Source organism: Bubalus kerabau, chromosome 11, assembly GCF_029407905.1.
Source record: "Bubalus kerabau isolate K-KA32 ecotype Philippines breed swamp buffalo chromosome 11, PCC_UOA_SB_1v2, whole genome shotgun sequence".
In the NCBI taxonomy this organism is placed as follows: Eukaryota; Metazoa; Chordata; class Mammalia; order Artiodactyla; family Bovidae; genus Bubalus; species Bubalus kerabau.
In genome coordinates this window covers 81,722,194-81,743,256 of record NC_073634.1, presented here as the reverse complement: position 1 = coordinate 81,743,256, position 21,063 = coordinate 81,722,194, and the positions used below count along the sequence as shown (strand labels likewise).

Genomic DNA, 21,063 nt, shown 5'->3' with positions numbered 1-21,063 from the left:
ATCTAAACTGGAGCTAAAATCAGATCTTCCTTCAGTCTTGAATTGTTTTACTTTGGTGCCCACACTTTAAATGAGCCAATATGCTTTTTTCATCCCAACATTCCTGTCTGCTTCCGAGGCCATTTTTATATATCCTGTGATGTTCCTTTTGGCCAATTGTGCCTAGCCAAATGCACAAAATAGGTCTCCCTGAGAAATCCTTACTAAACTTAATATATTTGCATAATACATATTTGTTTTCAAATGTATGTGTATCTTTTTCAGCACCGATTACATCCCTGTATGTTTTCTGGCACCTGATCACAGGCTCCCTATACTGGACTCAGGAAACAAAAATCAGTTTTCTAAGCCAGGGGGATTCTAATCAACTGGTTAAGTTTAAGGCATGTTTAATTGAAGCTACTGATGGTCACATCCTTAAAAATTTGTCTCTAAATACCTTTCCATAGTTCTTGTACATGAGCGCTCATTTATTCCCCCGTAATACCGTTTCTTTGTGATATATTAATATAACTGATTGTGTGCTCAAATAGGTTTGGAAGATAGCACTTGCTGTATGTCAGGTCCTTTCAAAAATGTTGACAAATAACATTATATGTTTCATATAATATTTATTGCCTTTGATGTGTTCGTTTTTCATTTGTTCCCTTGACAGTTTAGCTTTTTGTTTTTTTGTTTCTGGGTTTCTTTTCAGGTCTTTATTTTAATGTACCCTCATCATTATTTAATCTGAATTTATGTAATTCTGTTTTATTCTCTCTCCCACAATATTCTTGATCAAAACCTTTCTATTTAACCTGAACTTAAAATTTTACCTTTGAGAGCATGAGATTAAATTATAGGATGAGTCATGACATTGTTTCATTGACAAGAAAATGTTTCATTTTCAAAATAATTGTAATTCAGCTTAATTTAAGAAAATACATGAGCAAAGTTGATATAAGTAAAAAAAAATCATGACAATAGTATATAGATATTGATGTTTTTATTACAGTAAAGACAACATAAACCAAAAAAGAATGAATCGTCTATAATTAAAGAACTACTTTCTTCTAAAAGTTATAAGCTTTAAAGCTGAAAAAAATTTTTATCAAATATGTAAGTGAAAAAAACAGGCTTATCATTAACATTTAAAAAAACATTAGATTATGTTGTTATAGCAATATTTATAAATATATAATTTTATTGATTGGATTCTAAAGTAAAACAAGTAAATTCAGAATTTTTTGTTCTTGGTAAATAGTTTAACACTTAATTCACAACTAAGTCTTTAGCTGTGTGTGTCTCGTTCTAACATCAGAATGAATTAAAAATGGTATGTAACAGCTCACTTAATCTGTGTTAACTATTTTTAGATATATGTATTACAATCCCCTGATCACAGCTTCAACAATACCCTGGCAAAAATGAGAAAAAACAAAAAGTGTTAGCGATATACTTCTAAATTATATTCATCTCAATTTAATTATATGAACTTTTATGTGTAAATACCCTCTACAAGTTACACACTAAAGTAACAAGACTGGTTTATACTATATCAGGAAAAAAATATAGATTAAAAGTTTGCAATTTAAGTATGGTTATCTTACTAATACAAACATTTTAAAATTAAATGGCTCAATTAGTAAAGAAGTAAAGAAATTATGAAAACTTTTCTTGTATTTTCTACCAACTATTTCACAGTCATAGCTTTAGAGACACTAAAATTTGCACTTAATTAGGGACATTTATTTCCTTAGAAAAATGATACTGGTTCACCAGAAGATTCAGCAGCATTCAAGCATTTGTAATGGCAGATTAGTAGCAGGAACATTCGAGTATGCCAAAGTATTTACTACACCAAATGCTCGTTATTTCCAGGTAAAACATTTGAGTAGTTTAACGATGTACTTGTCCATATTCATTTGCTTGCAGCTTCTCCAAAATGTCATCGAGTGACTAGTTGTTAAGGCCAAAACCACATATTTTTAGAGATTAGAAAATGTAAACACACTTTAAGACACTTCAATACAAGGTAAAAGAAAAATGTAAGTTCTCAATGGAACAAAAAGAGTGAAATTTTCTCACCAAAAATCTAATGTGTCTAAAACTCAGATATTTTGTTCTTTAGAGAGCAGGATATAAAGTGGCAGTCTTCAAGCATTTTTGTTCATCTGTCCCCTAAAATAATTTTGACAAGTAATACCTTGTGCATATTTAAATTATATGAAAATTTTAATAACTTTTATGTAACAAAGTATGCAATTTTGCTGTATTATAAATATTGATGTTTTAAAATAAAATTTAAACCAATCTTTTAAATGTATCCTATGTAATATTAATAACATACTGAATTCTTACTACTACTGTTCTTCTAAAATAAAATATCTCCTTAAATTTGTATTCCCTTTCTGCTGCTTCCACAGAATTTTATTCTACTTGAATCTTGAAAATCTGTTCTTGATCACTCTATTACACTTTCTGACATAAACTTTATACAGACAACAAGCACATACATGTTTACGTCTAGATTACCTTTAAATTAATTTTCTTTTGACCAGAGGCTCTAATTTTTTTTAATCACCTTGGTTGAGTTATCATTACAACTATGATGGGCACACAGTTGATCCAAACAAGTAAATTACAAATTTTGAGATAAAATCATTAAAAAATAAAAGGTAAATTTTAATTAGAAAGGTATCTCTTAATGGAACGAATTGGAAGAGATGTGTTTATGAAACCTTAATTTAAAAAACTGTTGAGGGACTTCCCTGCTGGTACAGTGGTTGAGAATCCACCACCAATGCCCGGGACATGGGTTTTGATCCCCAGTCCGGGAAGATTCCACATGCTGCAGAGCAACTAAGCCTGCCCACCACAACTATTGAGCCCACACTCTAGATGCCCCCAGCCACAACTGCTGAAGCCTGTGTACCCTAAAGCCCAGGCTCCCCGACAAGAGATGACACCCCAATGAGATGTGCATGCACCACAAAGAAGAACAGCCCCCCTCAGTGCAACTAGAGAGAGCCTGTGTGCAGCAACAAAGACCCAGCATGGCCAAAAATAAATAACTTAGGGGAAAAAAAAAAACTTGAATTGTCCTTTTATTTGGCTCTCTGGAGATTTTACCTTTCCAAGAAATTCACCTTATTAAAATTCAGGGTAAGCAAGAGATATCCCTTTCTTGTGTAAAGTTAGGAGATTGGTGGCACTGAAGTGAGAGATGGGAAAAGAGACTGCCAACTGACCCCAAGTTACATTGTAAGCAGATCAATTTACAGAAGTGAAGGATTTGGAAACAGGGTCCTCTAAAATGCTCTGTGTCCCCTCACATCCCTTGAATGTCTCTGCAAGCTCTGAGGTAGCCCTGCTGAAACAGTGCTGAACCCTCTGGTCCTTGCCCCCTTACCATGTCCTCTGCCTGCCTTTTGTCTGTGGAAAACTTCAGTCCAAGAATAAGCTTAATCAGAGAAGTGAGAAATTTGGAAACGAAAACAGTCAAAGACTAAATAATATAGTCATTAAGCACAGTCAGGGACTTTCAGTTCTTTCTCAAGGGTTATAATATTCTGAGCCATATCCTGTGAACTGTCTCATCGATACTAAAACACTAGGTGGAAGAAGTTAACTACCTGATGACGAGACTGCAGGCAAGACAGAAGCTGCCACAATTCAGAGAACTGGCCACAAAGAGAACAAATGGACCTCGGAAGAGAAGGTTAAGTGTACCTAAAACAACCAAGATAATGCTGGTCAAACCATTGAGGACCAATCTGAAGATGACTGTTAGAGATGACTGTTCTGTTTCTGTATGTAGCCCTCCACGCCCTGTTTACAAAAACTCTCACCCCTTGACCACCCCCAGTTGCCGGCATCTGAAATAAAGCAAACTTTCCTTTCCACCAACCTGGCCTGTTTACTGACTTTTGAGCAGCAAGCACACACTCTTTCGGTAACTATCACAGTTTGAATACTCCTCGAAGATCCCTGGGAACAATGTTGTTAACTTCAGCTGGACTAAGAAAAAGAACTCTTCCTGAATTACTCCTTTGGCTAAAGAACTGCTTTTGAAAGTTTCTGAGGTGGTACCATGTTACATTTTGAAACCTGCTCTTTGACCACCTGGCTAAACAAAGTGTACAACTGTGTATCATCTGAGTTATCACACTCCATTCATCAGCTGACTGGTCTTGTACAGATTCTGAGTAAGAAAGTCCTATTAAGGAATCAGGATGATAGCCCTGGTTAAATAGAGCTCAATTAGGAGCTTATACCGGAGAAGGCGATGGCACCCCACTCTAGTACTCTTGCCTGGAAAATCCCATGGATGGAGGAGCCTGGTAGGCTGCAGTCCATGGGGTTGCTGAGGGTCAGACATGACTGAGTGACTTCACTTTCACTTTTCATTTTCATGGATTGGAGAAGGAAATGGCAACCCACTCCAGTGTTCTTGCCTGGAGAATCCCAGGGATGGGGCAGCCTGGTGGGCTGGCGTCTATGGGGTCACACAGAGTCGGACACAACTGAAGTGACAGCAGCAGGAGCTTATACTGCTGTGGAAAAGCACTAGAAAAATAATTACACCACTTTCACATGCAAATAAAAATGGGTGTAACAGTCTCCTAAAATATTTTAAAAGAACTCTTAAAAAATCAAGGCTGTGTATTACTACTGTTCATCTTAAAACTTAATGAATAAGGCCCTTATCCTGTGACATGTCCTCAAATGTCCATTGTTAAGACCTAGGTTGGCTTCAAGCAGAAGTAGAAATCCTTCCAAAAAGGATATGTTTGGAGTTCAGTCTCTGCAGATATGAGTTGACCTTATCCTGGAATGCCAGAGTGGCTTCACACGCACAAGCATCTTCTGTGGAGATGAGTCTTCGTGCTTCTTCAATGGCTGGAGGCAGTGACAGTACACAGAACGTTACAGCTAATCAGAAATCATAGGAAATCAGGAAATCGACGATTCAATACTTTTATTTTTAAGACTTAAGCTACGTGCATGTTCTAGGAGATAAAAGGATGTAAGAGCACGCAGAAAGAGGAGGAAAGACTGTGGGATGTGTCAAAGAAGAAACAGAGATGTTGAGGAAAAGTTTACAATTGTCAAAGCTAGGTGATGGTTATATGAGAGTTCTACTGTTCTCAATGCTTTTGTGATGATCAGAAATTCTCCATGATACAAAGTTAAAATGTTTTAACAGGATGTAGGGAGAAGCCAAGAATGCAGAGATAAAGACCATCTCCCTGTGATACGGTGTCTTCATTAAGAAATGCAAATGTTCACTACAGAGAACAGGGTGGAGGTTCCTTTAAAAACCAATGGCAGGAAGGTCGCCTGGTGGAAAAGTAGAAACATTCCATCCTGAAGACATTTGGAAACCACTGGAGGATCCCGACCAAGAGACAAGACTCAAAACTGTACTTCTGACTTGGAGACAGGAAAGCCACTCCTGACCAAGTGCATGGATGAGGCTTAAGGGGACCGTCTTTACCTGAACATGTCTTCTTGTCTTCATTCAAAGTGTAGCCCGTGTCACAGCCGCAGTGGTAAGAGGCATTGCCATCATACACACAGATGTGCTGGCAACCATGAGAGCCCAGGGCACACTGGTTAAGAACTGGCCAGGATTGGGGCAGGAGAGAGAATATTCACAAATTACAATCGGAAACGACACAGACTTCTGGGAGAAAGAAGCTTTGGTTTGGTCCCAAAGTGGGCACATATGAATCCTTCAGTCATCAGAGTCTCCCATGTTTCAGAAGGAGGGAGCCTCTTCCTGATCCCTCCCCCACAGCCCTTTTCTTGCTATTTCTTGCAAATATTTTGCGTTCTGCCTCTCTTTTTTTCGCTGCCACAGGCCTGGAGGGCTGCACTGCATCTTAATTCTATTCCAGAACTTACCTCTGGCCTTTCCATAACACCTCCAAGCTCTCCAGCTATATATGGATCATCTTCACCATTACCAAAAATAAATTATTAGGGACCTACTCACACACGGAGTTAAATTTGATGCTGCACAAAAAAAGACTGTATTGACCGAGGGCCTGTCTTTGATGCTTAAAGTGGTACAGAAAACAATGGCCTGCGAACTCATGCACACACACACAGAGAAAAATAATTACGATGATGATGGTGCTGATGATGTGTATGGTTGGATAAGAATGTATTTTTTATCTGTCACAAATACAGTACAAGGAGCAAAGTCTTCCTGGGGTTCATAGGTCCTTGTCGGCCATTACAGGAGTCAAACTATTTGTTCCCCTCTAAATCTCCTCTTAAGTGTCATTGCATGCTTCCAAACTTCCCATGGCTCACTATTGGTGTTCAGTCACTCAGCTGTGTCTGACTCTTTGCAACCCCATGGACTGCAGCATGCCGGGCTTTCCTGTTCTTCACTATCTCCCAAAGCTTGCTCAAACTCATGTCCATTGAATCAGTGATGCCATCCAACCATCTCATCCTCTGTCGTCCCCTTTTCCTCCAGCCTTGAGTCTTTCCCAACATCATGGTCTTTTCCAATGAGTCAGTTCCCTGCATCAGGTGGCCAAAGTACTGGAGCTTCAGCCTTGGCATCAATCCTTCCAATGTATATTTGGGGTTGATTTTCTTAAAGTCTGCTTATTTTATCACTGTTTCCATTGTTTCCCCATCTCTTTGCCATGAAGTGATGGGTCCAGATGCCATGATCTAAGTTTTTTTGAATGTCAAGTTTTAAGCCAGCTTTTTCACTCTCCTCTTTCACCTTCATCTATAGCTCACTACTGCCTATAAAAGAGCTTTTCATGGCACAGAAGGCCCTAGATAATCTAACCACAACGTCTTTCCAACTTTCACACTGATATTCCCTTCACTACTACAATTCAGATGTTTCCAGAAAAATGCCTACTAGCAGAGCATTTCTTTTTCCCTGAGCCCAGCTTAGCAGCGACTCCAGAGATAACAAGGGGACATGCCTCCAGCCCCCAGCCCCCGATCTGGGGCCCCACGGTTAATTTACTAGCTTTCCCACTGCCCAGCAAGGGGAAAGCAGGCCAGTAGAGGGGATCTGCCCCATGCTGTGTACCCCAGTTTTAGCATGGCACCCATTATTGCTGTAAAATATATAAATACTGATTTCCCACCATCGCATCTTTCTTTTTCTATCTCCTTTTGCTGTCATGTGCTTTGCACCATGAGACAGTGTAGCTCAGTGTTTGAGAACTACAAACCACCAGATCAAGTGCCTGGGTTCAAATCCTGGCTCTCCCACTCACTAGCCAAGTGACCACCAGCAAGTTACTCAGTTGCTATGAGTAAATTTGCTGTGAGCAGTAAATGTGTGACTGTCGCTAAAATGCCTGGAACAGCGCATGGCACCCGGCAGACACTGAAGAATGTGGGTGAACCGTTACCTGGAAGTGCTGCCTTAACTGAAGTCTGTCTTAACTGAAAATCTCCTTTGATTTATTCTTTTTAATAAAGTGGCTCATTTTATTCCATAGTATCTGTTAGTTTACATGTAAATGCACTTTGTTTTCTTTTCGCAGGTCTTCAGAGAAGAGCAGCCTTGAATCCTCTCCACCTGGGGACTTAGTCCCACCCACCTCAACAAATTGACACAAGCCCCTCCCCTTGCCCGTGCCCCCTCCACTCCTCCAGTCCCATCCCTTCGGCCACCCCTAGCCTCTCCTTAGTTATGGACTCTCACTACCAGTTGCTGCTTTCTTAAGGTACTGGTTCGGGAGTAATTGGCATTGGCATATATATACCACCATGTGTAAAACAGATAGCTAGTGGGGAGCTGCTATATAACACAGGGAGCCCAGATCAGCGCTCTGTGATGACTTAAAGGGGTGGGATGGAGGTGAGTGGGAGGGAGGCTCAAGAGGGAGGTGATATATGTATCCCTATGGCCGATTCACGTTGTTGTACAGCACAAACTAACACAACATTGTAAAGCAATTATCCTCCAATGTTTAAAAAAAAAAATGCCGCTTTTTTGGTTTTGCACCCAACCTGTCGTAACTCAGAGGCAGAAGCTGATGCTTCCTTACATGTCCACACGGCTAAGCACAGTCCTGGGAATAAAATAGGGGTTCAGTACTGTTTTATTGATCTCATTCTTTTTTAAAGGGCGAATTGGAGATGTGCCACTTCCTTTAATCTCTCTTGAAAAGGTCACATATTACACCTCCTCAAGGAAGAGGAGAGTATACATAAAATCCAAAAAAAAAAAAAAAAAAATACTGAATATGCCAAAATTAACCACCACCTTGAGAGTTAGGAATTTCTCAGAGGACTGCTTTTACATTATAAATGCCACTCTGTTCTCCCAGTGAGTTTAAATCAAATTAATGAGGATTAGCAATTCTGGCACGGGCTCCCTCACCAAGTCATAAGCCTCAGATTCACCCAAGATTGATCATCTAGAAACTGTCAGGGAAGGACTTGCTTCAAACTTACTGGAAGATCTGTGTGGGTCTAATTCAGTTATTTACAAAGCCTCCTTCACTAAAAACGATCCAGCTTTAAGTCGAACACTACAGAAAAGTTCCAGGCCTAGTTTTAATTGGAAAAAGATCAGTTCAGCCTATCACACCAAATAGTTACTGTCCCACTGACTTCCTCCAAAGTTTCCTATTTGCTTTTCAGAGATATAAAATTTTCCTGGACCGTACATCCAATTAGCTTTTCTTATATCCCCACTCCCTGCCCATTACCCAGTAATTTTCTGAAGTGAGCTATGTTTGCAAAACCTCGTGAGCTCATTGCCCCCTAGCAGTGTGTGTCTTGGTCTGTAAGCACAGTAGAATGTCTGAAGTCCAACTGCTTACCTTACCTTTAAGAATCTCTCTCATGGTGAATTGAAAGTTGGTTTCACTGCAGCAGAAAAGGTCCCATACGAAAGAATTTACTGAGTGGACCTTACCTGAACACGTTTTTTTATCTTCATTCAGAGTATAGCCCTCGTAGCACTCACAGTGGTGGGACCCAGCTCTGTCATTCACACAAATGTGCTGACAGCCATGTGTGCCCAAAGCACACTGATCTTGAGCTGCCAAGTGGAAGTCCAGAAGAAAAGAAATTAAATGTGGAAAGGTCTTTTATTACCCATATGTAGAAATCTTATTTGCAGCTAGCAATGCAAAAAAGGAGAACTTACTAGAAACCACTCAAAGCCATCAGTAATATTTGCTCTTACTAGAAGTTAGTTGAGTAAAACAAACTCCTACACACACAATACTTAGTCTTCTATTTTCCCCTACTCCTTTTCATAATCTATGCTGAGTTTATATTGTTGGTCTTTTTTTTTTTTTTTTTTTTGGTTTGTTTGTTTGTCTGGCCTCACCATGTGGCATATGGGATCTTAGTTTCCTGACCAGGGATTGAGCCCACACTCACTGCATTGGAAGCATGGGGTCTTAACCACTGGACTGCCAGAGAAGTCCCCTATACTGAGCTTTTATAATCTAAGTATCTCATACATACTTTCTAAAGCATTCCTTTTAGATTTGCTGTATTTATGCTGAATCAGAGGGATTCCAACAGTTGTGGAACTAATTATACTAGATTCAGAAAGACACAGAATCCGCGTTTGAAGAAACTGTAGCTCAGTCCTCTCCTGTAATACATGAGAAAACTGAGTCTAAAGGAGATCAACTGACTCAGAACAGCATCAGAACTCAAGACCCAAACTGCACTTTTGTGCACTTCTCTCTCTACCGACATGATATTTTTAAACTATTGTTTATCTTGGTGAACTTTTCGTTTTGAGAAGTCCTACACTTCATCCAATTTCCCCAAATGTAAACATCCTATATAAGCACATCATTATATAAGTAATGACCAAAACCAGGGAACTAATCACTGATACAATGCCCTGAACTAACCAAAGACCTTATTCAAAGTCTGCCAGTGTTTCTACCACAAATGCCTTTTTTGTGGCCCAGGATCCAATCCAGGCTCACACATTGCTTTAAGCTATCACATGTCCTTAGTTTCCTCCAATCTGGGACATTTCCTCAGTCTTTCTTTGCCTTTCATGACTGTGACACTTTTGAAAATTACTGAAAAATTAGTTCATGGAATGTCTCTCAGTTTGGGTTTGTCTGAGGTTTCCTCATGATCCTAAATCGTTAGCAAGAAAACCACAGAAATGCTGTTGTGCCCTGAGAACATGACGACAGAAGAAGCACGACGTCACTGTGTGTCACGTGACAACAGGAGAAGCATGACGTCACTCTGTCACTGCCGGTGACATCAACTCTGATGACTTAGTGGAAGTGGTGTCTGCCAGGTCTCTCCACTGCAGAGTTACTGCTTTTTTTTTCTTTTTTTAATTTAATTTTAACTAAATTGGTGGGCTGTTATTTGATTTTAACTAAATTGTCTTCAGCATCTGGAGAAGACAATTAGGGTTGGGGACAGAGAAGGAAATGAACAACACACTCACACAGGTAGGTCAAGAGACAACATACTGCCATTTTTAACTTGTCTCATAAGAAATGGGAAAAGCCCAAGATGGCAACAGACAAAAAGATATCAAGTTCCCCGTTGAGATGACCCCCCCAACACTGGCTTAGGAAGGTAGGTAGACAGAGAGGCAATAGTAAAGCCCCTGCCCCCACTTACCTGAACACGTTTTCCTGTCTTCATTTAAGGTGTAACCTTCGTAGCACTCACAATGATAAGAGCCAGTTCTGTCGTTCACACAGATGTGTTCACAGCCATGAGTGTTAAGAGCACACTTATCAATAGCTATCAAAAGACAACCAGGACAAATGCCAACAGATGGAAAACATGGTAAGCAAATAACTACAGGCCACACCACACACATCCATGCACACATAGACACACACACATACACACACACACAATGCTAATGAAATGGGTCAGTCTGACACAAGAGGATGCCTACTGGACGGGAGGGTTGGAACTCACTTCCTGATCTTGGTTCTTTCACTAACAGACCCCATTACAGGGGTAAGTCTTCTCCCTTCTTGGGGCAGCGGGGACGGATCTCGATTTCATTTTCTATAAAATGATCAGGTTGAGTCAAATGATCTCTTCAGTTTTATTCCTCTAAACAACTATTTTCTAGGCTCTAACAAAATGGACCTAATTTGTACTCTTCATTGACAGTATGTGAGTATTCATACAGCAGACGAGTGAGAACCTCCCTAAGTTTTCTTCCACTTCTAGATTCCATGAGCACCTAGGGTTACAGAGAGGTAAAAGTAGCTTGTATTTAATTAAATAAAATCCAGGAAAAATTCCAAAACCTCTAAAGACCAAGAGTTTTGTCCTTTTCCCCTACTAACCCTTCTCTCTAAAACAAGCCATAACTGCTGTAATAGATTGTTTTAGGTATTATCTCACTTTCCTCCTCATGTTACTTTTCAAGGAAAGTTGTTGATAACAGTAAATCTGCCACAAGGCAGTTAGGAGAAAAGCATAAGGCCAGTCCAAAGTCTTGGGGAGTGAGTCCCCAAATATGCCCCTGTCAGCCACTGTCCCTTAAGCAGGCCTCACCGGAACACGTCTTCTTATCAGCGTTCAAGGAATATCCTTGGCTGCATTCACAGTGGTGCCTGCCTTCCCCGTCACTGATACACACATGCTGGCACTGATGTGTGCCCAGTGCACACGGGTCCAGAGCTGTGCAAAGGAAATTTACAACAGTCAGTGTCAACACATAAGAAGCATTTCAGATACTTCCTCTCTTGTCAAAAAAAAAAATCACTCTGCACATTCCTCTCCAATTCCATCTTTAGTTCACTCTAAAAATTGACTATTTGTTTTCTGCCCTTGGCTTATTTCCGCCCCACTCTTAGTAATGTTTAAATTAGTAACTAGGAATGCTACTAATTTAAAATCATAGATCTTGTGGTTGAGTTTCTCAAAGGAGAAAGGGATTTTTTAATTTGGAGCTGAAACCAAACAGTTACATGAATCAGGCAATTCAGGGTTTTATCCAATGTATCCACCTGGACAGAGAAAAAGAGTTTTGCTCTCCAACAGCAAGAAGAGAACAATATTGTACTTCCTGAAGTTCTACAAGCTAGTTGTCCCACTGCAATCAGAAGCCAGTTTCCAAGGGTTTTATAGTGTGAGTCTAAACAGAATTCATCCCCAGGCATTGCACTAGGCCTGGAATCCACTCACTCTTTGGGCACCAATACATGTTTGAACATGCAAATGGTGGACGGCAATGCAGGTAACTGCCTTTTAAATATATGGTACCGGTTCCTGAGCCCAAATGTATCTGCACGTGACTCTCATACCTGCAAGGAGTCTAAACTCATATGTTGTATGAAAAGTGAAAAAGAAAGTGACAGTGTTAGTCACTCAGTCATGTCTGACTCTTTGCGACACCATGGACTATAGCCCTCCAGGCTCCTCTGTCCATGGGATCCTCCAGGCAAGAATACTGGAGTGGGTGGCCATTCTCTTCTCCAGGGGATCTTCCCAACCCAGGGATCAAACCCAGGTTTCCTGCATTACAGGCATATTTTTTACCATCTGTGCCACCAGGGAAGCCCCATTTGCTATATGCTGCTGCTGCTGCTGCTGCTGCTAAGTTGCTTCAGTCGTGTCTGACTCTGTGCGACCCCAGAGAAGGCAGCCCACCAGGCTCTCCCATCCCTGGGATTCTCCAGGCAAGAACACTGGAATGGGTTGCCATTTCCTTTTCCAATGCATGAAAGTGAAAAGTGAAAGGGAAGTTGCTCAGTCTTGTCTGACTCTTAGTGACCCCATGGACTGCAGCCTACCAGGCTCCTCCGTCCATGGGATTTTCCAGGCAAGAGTACTGGAGTGGGGTGCCATTGCCTTCTCCATCTGCTATATACGAGTTGGTAAAAGAAAAAGAAGAACACAACACATTAGCTAAATGGCATCCTCATCTTTTTGCTCCTGGAGCCATTTTTATGTCAGACTTTTTTCCCAAGCGACATGTTTTGAAAAAAGAATCATGAATTTGGTCATTTCTGAGAAACCAAGGAGGCCTGTTGGAGGAGGCTAGCATCCCTGTGGCAGTTCACCCAGCCCCCACAGTTCTAGCAACAGGACAAGGCTAATATTTTTCCAAGAAGGGCCTTTTCATGGAATAATCTTTCCAGTCGGTTGACTACAACAGCTGCCCCTCAGTCTTTTTTTCCAAAGACAGGACATTTTTCCCCCAGAACAAGCAGGTCTCTTGTACCAGGATGAAAAGGTGGCCACTCACCACTTGTTACTTTATGTCCTTCAAGCCCTTCCCCAGGTGCTAGCTTTGAGGCCCAACCTTGCCACAGAACAGCATCTTCATGGAAAAGTTCTCACCCACAAATACAGGGGGGGTTTCCTGGGAGAAAGAAAGCTATTTTCTTTTGGGAAACCAATGACTGCCAAGTTGATGCCACCAAAGCCAAGGATAGCTTGAGAAGACCCAGTGTCCTAAGGCAGGAAACACAAGAGGCCCCCTGCCAGGTATGGCTGAGATGAGGTCAGAATTTGCTCCAGACTGAGACTTCATCTCCCATTTCCTGACAAACTGTTGATTACTGAGTTTCACTTTCATTTATGTATAAAGTCTCCTTGAAATTGACAACAATAATTATTGGTTCACTTGCTTGTCTCAGCTCCAGCCCTAGACTTCTGCTTGATGGTAGGCAGGGATTACCTTTATCTTTGTATCATCAGTGATCGATAAACACATATTGAGAAAACAAATGTAGGATAAATTATATGGCAAAAGTTATCTACACTTTAAAATTCACCTGAACTAGAAATTTGTCCACACCTGCTTGGATAATTCTACAAAGTTTTGAAAGATTATCTCCAAATGACTTTTAAAAAATGAATATAGATAGAAACAAAGGAAGATATAAATTTTTTAAAGAAAAACAAAAAATAAATTTAAAAGTAAAAATTAAAAAGTTCGAGTCCCACAAATTCATAATTCTGATTCGTGACTAAAGATAAACCTGAGCCTTGAATGGATTCATATTCATGGGTTTGACTGATGCATGCTAAAAATTCTAATTAAATCAGCATTTAATTTAAACTCCATCCTAAAGAAAGAAAGGAGAGGGAGGGCAGTAGCAGAATAATTAAAAACTTAAAACATTAAAGTAAAGAACCAAAAAATAGCCTCCATCTTGCTATCTCAAAAGTGAGCTGAAATCCTAGTCTCCGTGGTTCTTAATCCTGTCCCTCCACAAGGAATAATCAGAAAAAGAGCCGAATCTGAAAACTGGAGTATTTGCTAAGTATACACTCCAATGGACATTTATGCTGGACAAGAAGCCAGCCAATCTTTCCAGGGACAGATGCAGTCCCTGTCTTCTGAGAAAAAAAACAAGCAGAGTTCTGTTAAATCTAGAGATGGTAAAACTAAAGAAAATATCTGGAAAAAATGCGGTGGGCAGAGGGGAGAAGAGAGGTGTCTGGTTTTTTATTTGTATTTTTTTCTGACCCCATCAGGGAACAGCAGGATCATTTACCCTGGATATTTCCAGAACTTCACATTTCTAATGCAAACAGGAAGATTTTATGAGCAAACCAACTTATATATAAGGCACTCTATATTCCTAAGCCAACAAAGTATGCTTAAGTTTAGAGAAAAAATAAAACCGTCACATACCAAAAAAACGTTGCTTATATTTAAGTTTTCCATAAAATTTCCACCAAAGAAAAAAGAATAAATCTTTTTCTTCAGACACATGATGTCTGACTATAACATCTTTTCTAACTAGAAGCAAAGACTTACCACAAAAGGTCTCCTGGAATCTAGAGGAAAGTTTCTCAATGACCCCATAGGTCTCCACGTAGAAAACGTGCTCGTCCAGGGGTTCGCTGGCCATCATCTTGAGGGACTCCATGTCGGCCCGGTCCACGCCCACGGCGTACAGCTCAATACCGGAAGCCCGGGCGCGCGCCGCCACCTCGTTCACCTGGTCCTGGGGCCGCCCGTCGGTCACGATGATGGCCACTTTGGGGATGTTGGAAGAGGGCCCTCGAGCTCCTGCCTCTACTGTGAAGGCTTCATCCATCGCCGTCTGGATGGCCAGGCCTGACATGGTGCCCGTAGACAAGGGCGTGATCTGCGCCACGGCTCGTTTCAGGGACTGCTTATCCGAGTGGGTCTGGAGATGGAACTCGATCTTCACGGTGCTGGCGTAGTTCACCACTGCCACCCGCGTGTCCACAGGCCCGATGTCCAGAGTGTCGATTATTTTCGAGACAAAGGTTTTCACTTTGGTGAACTCCAGGGGCCGTACACTACGAGAACTATCGATGATGAACACCAAGTCCAAGGGCCTGCTCTTGCAAATACCTGCAAAGAAGGGCATGGGGAACAGTACATGGCTAATCGGTGAGCGGATCACAGTCAGAAAGGGAATGTTGTGACCAGCATCCTTGGCCCCAGATACCCCACTCTCTGCTGTCTTCCTGAAGACCACCCTCCCTTTGGTGGTTGAAAGCACTGAGGCCTTTCAGGATTCCCCAGTGAGAAATCACATAGAGGTGTGACATTTCCTCAAAGAGCTCCCCTATTTGAATGTCCTGAACTTTTCACTTGGAAAGTTTCATCCTTCTGCTTAAAGTTTTGTTCAAAGGTTCCTCTTGACGCCCAGGAATGAATGGACTCCAGCCCTCTCTTGGGCACCTTGGCCATCCCTGAACCCTGTCTGAACTGAACTCAGGGCAGCCTCAATGCCCCCTCCACTGCCTGCTCAAGCCTCACAGCCCTTCAGACAACAGCAGAGTGTGGGGCGAGGCACTCCGGTGCTCTCCTGGTGACTTCCTTCTTTTTCTCCACTTTCAAGGTGCTGAAAACTGCTCCAGCTCTAAGTCGCTTCAGTCGTGTCCGACTCTGTGACCCCATAGACGGCAGCCCACCAGGCTCCCCCGTCCCTGGGATTCTCCAGGCAAGAACACTGCAGTGGGTTGCCATTTCCTTCTCCAGAGTAGCCCTAAATTCTCCCTCCATCTGGTCATTCACTCATGTTTAGTGAACTCTGAGGTCCAAATAGCCCTGAGTTTAAACCTTGAAAAGTAGAAATAAGGGTGACCACTTCGTCTGGTCCACGTTGAGGTCCGTCTTTGTCAGCATGTCTTGTTTCAAGAAGCAGAGATTCTGACCTGGTATCTATACTACTGCCCCCACCAAATTCTCTTAGTCACCTCTCTTTCATTTTTTCATATTTCCAAATTTCATATTTTATATTCCAAATATTTTTTTTATGGTAAAGTGTCTGCCTGCAATGAGGGAGACCTGGGTTCGACCCCTGGATTGGGAAGATCCCCTGGAGAAGGAAATGGCAACCCACTCCAGTACTCTTGCCTGGAAAATTCCATGGATTGAGAAGCCTGGTAGGCTACAGTCCATGAGGTCACAAAGAGTCAGACACAACTGAGCAACTTCACTTTCCCCATGTATTAAACCAAGGGGCTACAAAAATAATAATAAGCCAGATTACCTGCCCTCAAGGAACATGTATCGTTCCCACACAAAAGGACCTAGCACATTGTAGAGACACAATAGTTTTGTTTTCAGCACATCCTTCTTATCCTTTCCCCGTCTAATCTCGTTCTATACTCCTCCCTCTCCTGCTGCTGCTGCTAAATCGCTCTGTGCGACCCCATAGACGGAAGCCCACCAGGCTCCCCCGTCCCTGGGATTCTCCAGGCAAGAACACTGGAGTGGGTTGCCATTTCCTTCTCCAATGCATGAAAGTGAAAAGTGAAAGGGAAGTCGCTCAGTCGTGTCCGACTCTTAGCCATCCCATGGACTGCAGCCCACCAGGCTCCTCCGCCCATGGGATTTTCCAGGCAAGAGTACTGGAGTGGGGTGCCATTGCCTTCTCCATTCCTAGCCACCCAAATCAAATCCAAGAGAGCAGCCATTCCTCCTTCTTTCCCAAAACACACACACACACACACACACACACCCAAGCCCTGAAACAAAGTGAGATCCTTTGGCATGAAATGTCACTGAGGGTTCTTTCCTTTCCTAGTAGGAGGCTGGCTAGAAATTGATGAAACTCTAAGAGAGCAATTTACTCAGTGTGTAAGGGGAAAAGGTGTAGGTATTTATTTATTCAAAATTAAATTCCTAGCTAAGCAGTTGATGACAGAAAAGCCCTGTCTGCAATAGGAATTATGCCTCCGTATAGTTTAAAAACAACAACAACAACAACTGGTAGTATCCTCTTGCTTTTAGCCTGATTCCTAGAGGTATTAATTAAGACAATAAATAAATCCTACTTTCAATAACACTTTAGATAACACAGGATTTCAACCCAACAACCTTGTCAAGTTAGAGATGCAATTAGAGATGCAAGTTAGAGTTGCTTTTACCCTTGTACAGGGAGGTGTAGAGCTAGAAAGTGGTAGAATATAGATTGGACTCCAGGTTTCCAGACTCCCAGCCCAAAGGGACTTTTCATTGCATGATTGCCTCTCTGAGGCAACATTTTCTGCCACCAAAATTAACATTATCTCAAGTACCTAGTAAATATCTTGCTTGGTGACGTTGAGTCATCAGTTTGAATATGCTACACGTCATGTATTTAGCTAAGTCAAAAGGAGTTAATTCTTTTAAAAAAAAAAAAAAAACTTCAGAATTTCATTTCATCCCTGATTACCATGCATTGAGAGCAAAGAAGAAGAAAATCTTTCCAGGAGATGGATCTGGCTGTATTTGCATAATCTGAGTAAAAGGAAAACTACATATGATATGAACCCTGTATCTGACAGTGTTGTCTCTAACATCCATATGGTGTCTTTACTCATGTTGAGGTTACGTTCTTGCAAGTAAACGTGCAGGATTCCTTTCCTTCTTCACTTGATTTTTCACAGGGAATCATCTATGGGGGTTACAGGGGTGTAGTGGGCAGGATAAGATAATACCCTCTCCTCACAGATGTCCATGACCTAATTCCCAGAACCTGTAAGTATGTTTATTTACAAGGTAAATGAGATTCTGCAAGTGTGATTGCATTGAAGATTTGAGATGGGGCAGTTATCCTGATGGATCCAATATAATTACAAAGGCTCCTAAAAGTTGAATAGGGAGGCAGAAGAGGAGATCTGGGAGATGACATGTGAGGACTCATCCTTCCTTTGGTGGCTTTGAAAATGGAGGGAAAATGTCATGAGCCAAGGAATGAGGGTCACCTCTATATGGTGAAAAAAGCAAAGAAATGGATTCTCCTCTAAGATCTTTCCAAGGAAAGCAGCCCTGCTGATACCTTAATTTTAGTTCAGAGAGACTAGTGTCAGACTTCTGATCTACAGAACTCGTAGACAGTAAATGTGTGCTGTTTTAAGCCACTAAATTCATGGTAATTTATTACAGCAGGAATAGAAAATACAGGGGGCTTGGCAGGACGTTCTGTGAGCATCTGCTTACTTCCTGATTCAGACCCCCTTTACATTCGTTGTTTTTGAATCTCACTCCCCTTTTCTAGATAACAGGACTTTGATTCTTAGAAATCAAGAAAATGAGAATCTGAATTTCCAAAAATGTTTCCTTACTCACAATAATTGTCAATTTCTGAGAACTCCGCTAGAAATAAAAGTCCATAGCAAAGCCTAGCAATTTCTGGATGCAAAAATAAGAGAATTCGAAAAAGAGTGGAATGTGGTGCTTATTAAAGAATTATCATTTAATATTGGTTTTTATTTCAAGTAATAAAGGACCAATGCTGCTCAGGGGAACATTGACCATCCCATGAGAAATCCTTCCTTTTCTTTCTAGTCCCTTCCCCAAGGAATGTGGATCAGGACCAGAGATAAAATAACCTCTAGGAGAAAGACTTCTTCCCTATCCTCATTCTTGACCTGAAGCAACCCACTGGTCAGGCTGTATATAACCACTGTGAATCCTGGCACTCCCTGTCTCAATGACAATGCTCTTGCCATAGCAAATCCAGCCCACTGGAGCTGATGCAGGAAAGAATCCTTTCTGTTTTTCCTCAAGATTACTCAAAAGGTGCATTGTGGACAACACAAATCAACCTGGGGCATGAAGCATCAATGGCCGGATGAGCCTAGACATCCAGAAAATGGTTTGGTGCTGCCTCTCTTTAACAACTCTGATGCTGGACTTTTTGGTAATGAAGATAAAAAATCCTATGTAAACCACACTAAGAGCTTGGTAGCCTGAAGCAGTGAAAAGACCCACACTTGGAAAATCTGAGCCCCGAGCTTTACTCCTGGCTCTGACCCTGATTTGCTGGATTCTCTCACCTTGCTCGGCTCCCCTGTATGTGCTGTCAGGGGCTGTGTTGGATCACCTTCCAACTCTGCTCTCTAAGAGGTTTCCTCTGCCCCAAGAATCAACTACTGACCCACAAGTGAATTGCGATTGTTCACCAAAGACCCAAAGTGTCCTGGGTGTTTGAGCATGTAAGAGAGCACAGGTTGGGGTTGTGGTGCAATCAGCCAGAGAACTGAAAGCAGAATTTCAGGGAAGGTTTACAAAGCTGAACAAGAGGTGGGATCTGGGACAGAGAACTGTGAGGCACCCCCAGCTGTTCCACAGCTGCCCCATCCTCTCTGCCCAAGTCTCAGGGGGCAGCTGCTGGAGTCTGAGCTTCAGGAGAAGGGAAGTCTAGCCCTGGCTATGAGAGACCTTGGGCATCTCCCTTCCCTTCTCTGGACCTCAGTTTCCCCACAGGATTTGTCCCGCAGGGGAGGGGATCTTTCTCCTGCACCACGTCTGGCTTGGGCTGGGGTGAAGGGAATACTTGGTGGGTGGCCAAGGATTTTCCTTATTTGACTCCACATTCGCCTGCCCACCCATCCAGCCCGCCGGGCCCTGGTCCAGGATTCCCCTCGCTCCAAGCGAGTGTCCTTCCCTGGGACCTTCTCCTGTCCCTCTCGGTCTGGGATCCCTCTCCCGTTCCCGCCCAGGCCACGTACCTGCGCCGCGGGCCCCGCCGGGCTGGCCGGTTCCGGAGTAGGGCACGCTGGCGGGGGCGGCCGGAGCGGGGCCCCGGCGTCCGGGGCTGCCCCCTGGGCCGCGAGTCCCCAACCTGCGTAAGCCCGGGCGGGCCATGGGGCTGGGGGCGGCGGGGGGCGGTTGCAGCAGCAGCAGTGGCCAGAGCAAGAGAAGCAGTCCCGGGAGGTGGCGCGGCATGGTGGGCTCCGCGCTGCTGCCCGTGTCCGTCCGTGGGTCGTCGCTCGGTGACTGAGTTAGTGGCGGGCGGGTGACCGGCGCCCGGGCAGCCAATTTAAAGGTCCCGCGGCCGTGGGCCCCGCCCCTGCAGCCTTGAGCCCCGCCCCTGCAGCCTGGGGTCCTTCCTCCCCTCGGCCGTAGGCCCCGCCCCTCGGCCTAGGCCCAGCCCGCGAACCCGTCCAGGGCAGCGGGCCGCCTGGTCCAGGGCATTCCCGCGGCGGACCTGGAATGTCTGGGGCCCGTCGGCCAGGGCGCGGTGCCCGACCCCGGCCCGCCGCTGCTCCGGTCTCGTCTGGGTGGGCTCGGCCCGCTGCCTCCTGGCCAGGTTCTGCCCCTCTGGAAATTTCTGTCTGGCCATACACCCGGGGCCTGGTCGACCCCCAACTCGCCCTCCTGACCCCCAAGCTCCCAGTTCAGGAGGCCCAGGATTTACGGTCCAGCTCCATCCAGGTCTGCCCACCTCAGAGTTTCCCCTCGCTCCTCACAACTACATTTTTTTTCCCCAGCCAGGGAACCCAAGTTTTGCTGTGGGCTCTCCTAAAAAACCTCACAGATGCTAGCAGTGTGAATAGAAATACTTTCATCCTAACTTCAAACATCCTAAACATTTGAACTTATATTACCAGGAATAGAAAGTCAAACATACATTCCCCAGAGAGCCCTCAGTGAGCTGGAAGGACAGCCTGTACCACAGGCTTCAAAGGCTCTCCCTCCATCCCACTTCCTCCCCCAGGGGTGATGGTGGTGGCAGCACAGGGCTGGAGGCCACCCAGGGGACCCTCCAGGAACTCGAGCCCATGGGTAGAGACAGAAGCATCAATGGTGTACCTGTCTAAGGAAATATACTGAGGTCAAGGAGAGACTGGCTCTGCCTGAGGAAACCAGGAAGGCTTCCAAAAGCAGGTCACTGCTGAGCTGGATGGTAA

General features: G+C 43.2%; 1 protein-coding gene across 1 annotated transcript; it reads right to left on the bottom strand.

Moving 5' to 3' along the window:
* Nucleotides 1-968: 968 nt before the first annotated feature.
* On the bottom strand, nucleotides 969-20,495 carry MATN3 (matrilin 3). The gene is made up of 9 exons (XM_055541756.1): nucleotides 20,313-20,495; nucleotides 19,882-20,149; nucleotides 14,720-15,286; nucleotides 11,500-11,625; nucleotides 10,600-10,725; nucleotides 8,897-9,022; nucleotides 5,480-5,605; nucleotides 4,773-4,881; nucleotides 969-1,936 (listed from the first exon to the last, which is right to left on the bottom strand). The coding sequence occupies exons 1-9, from the start codon at nucleotides 20,493-20,495 to the stop codon at nucleotides 1,879-1,881; spliced, it is 1,689 nt and encodes a 562-aa protein (XP_055397731.1). The 3' UTR covers nucleotides 969-1,878.
* Nucleotides 20,496-21,063: the final 568 nt, after the last annotated feature.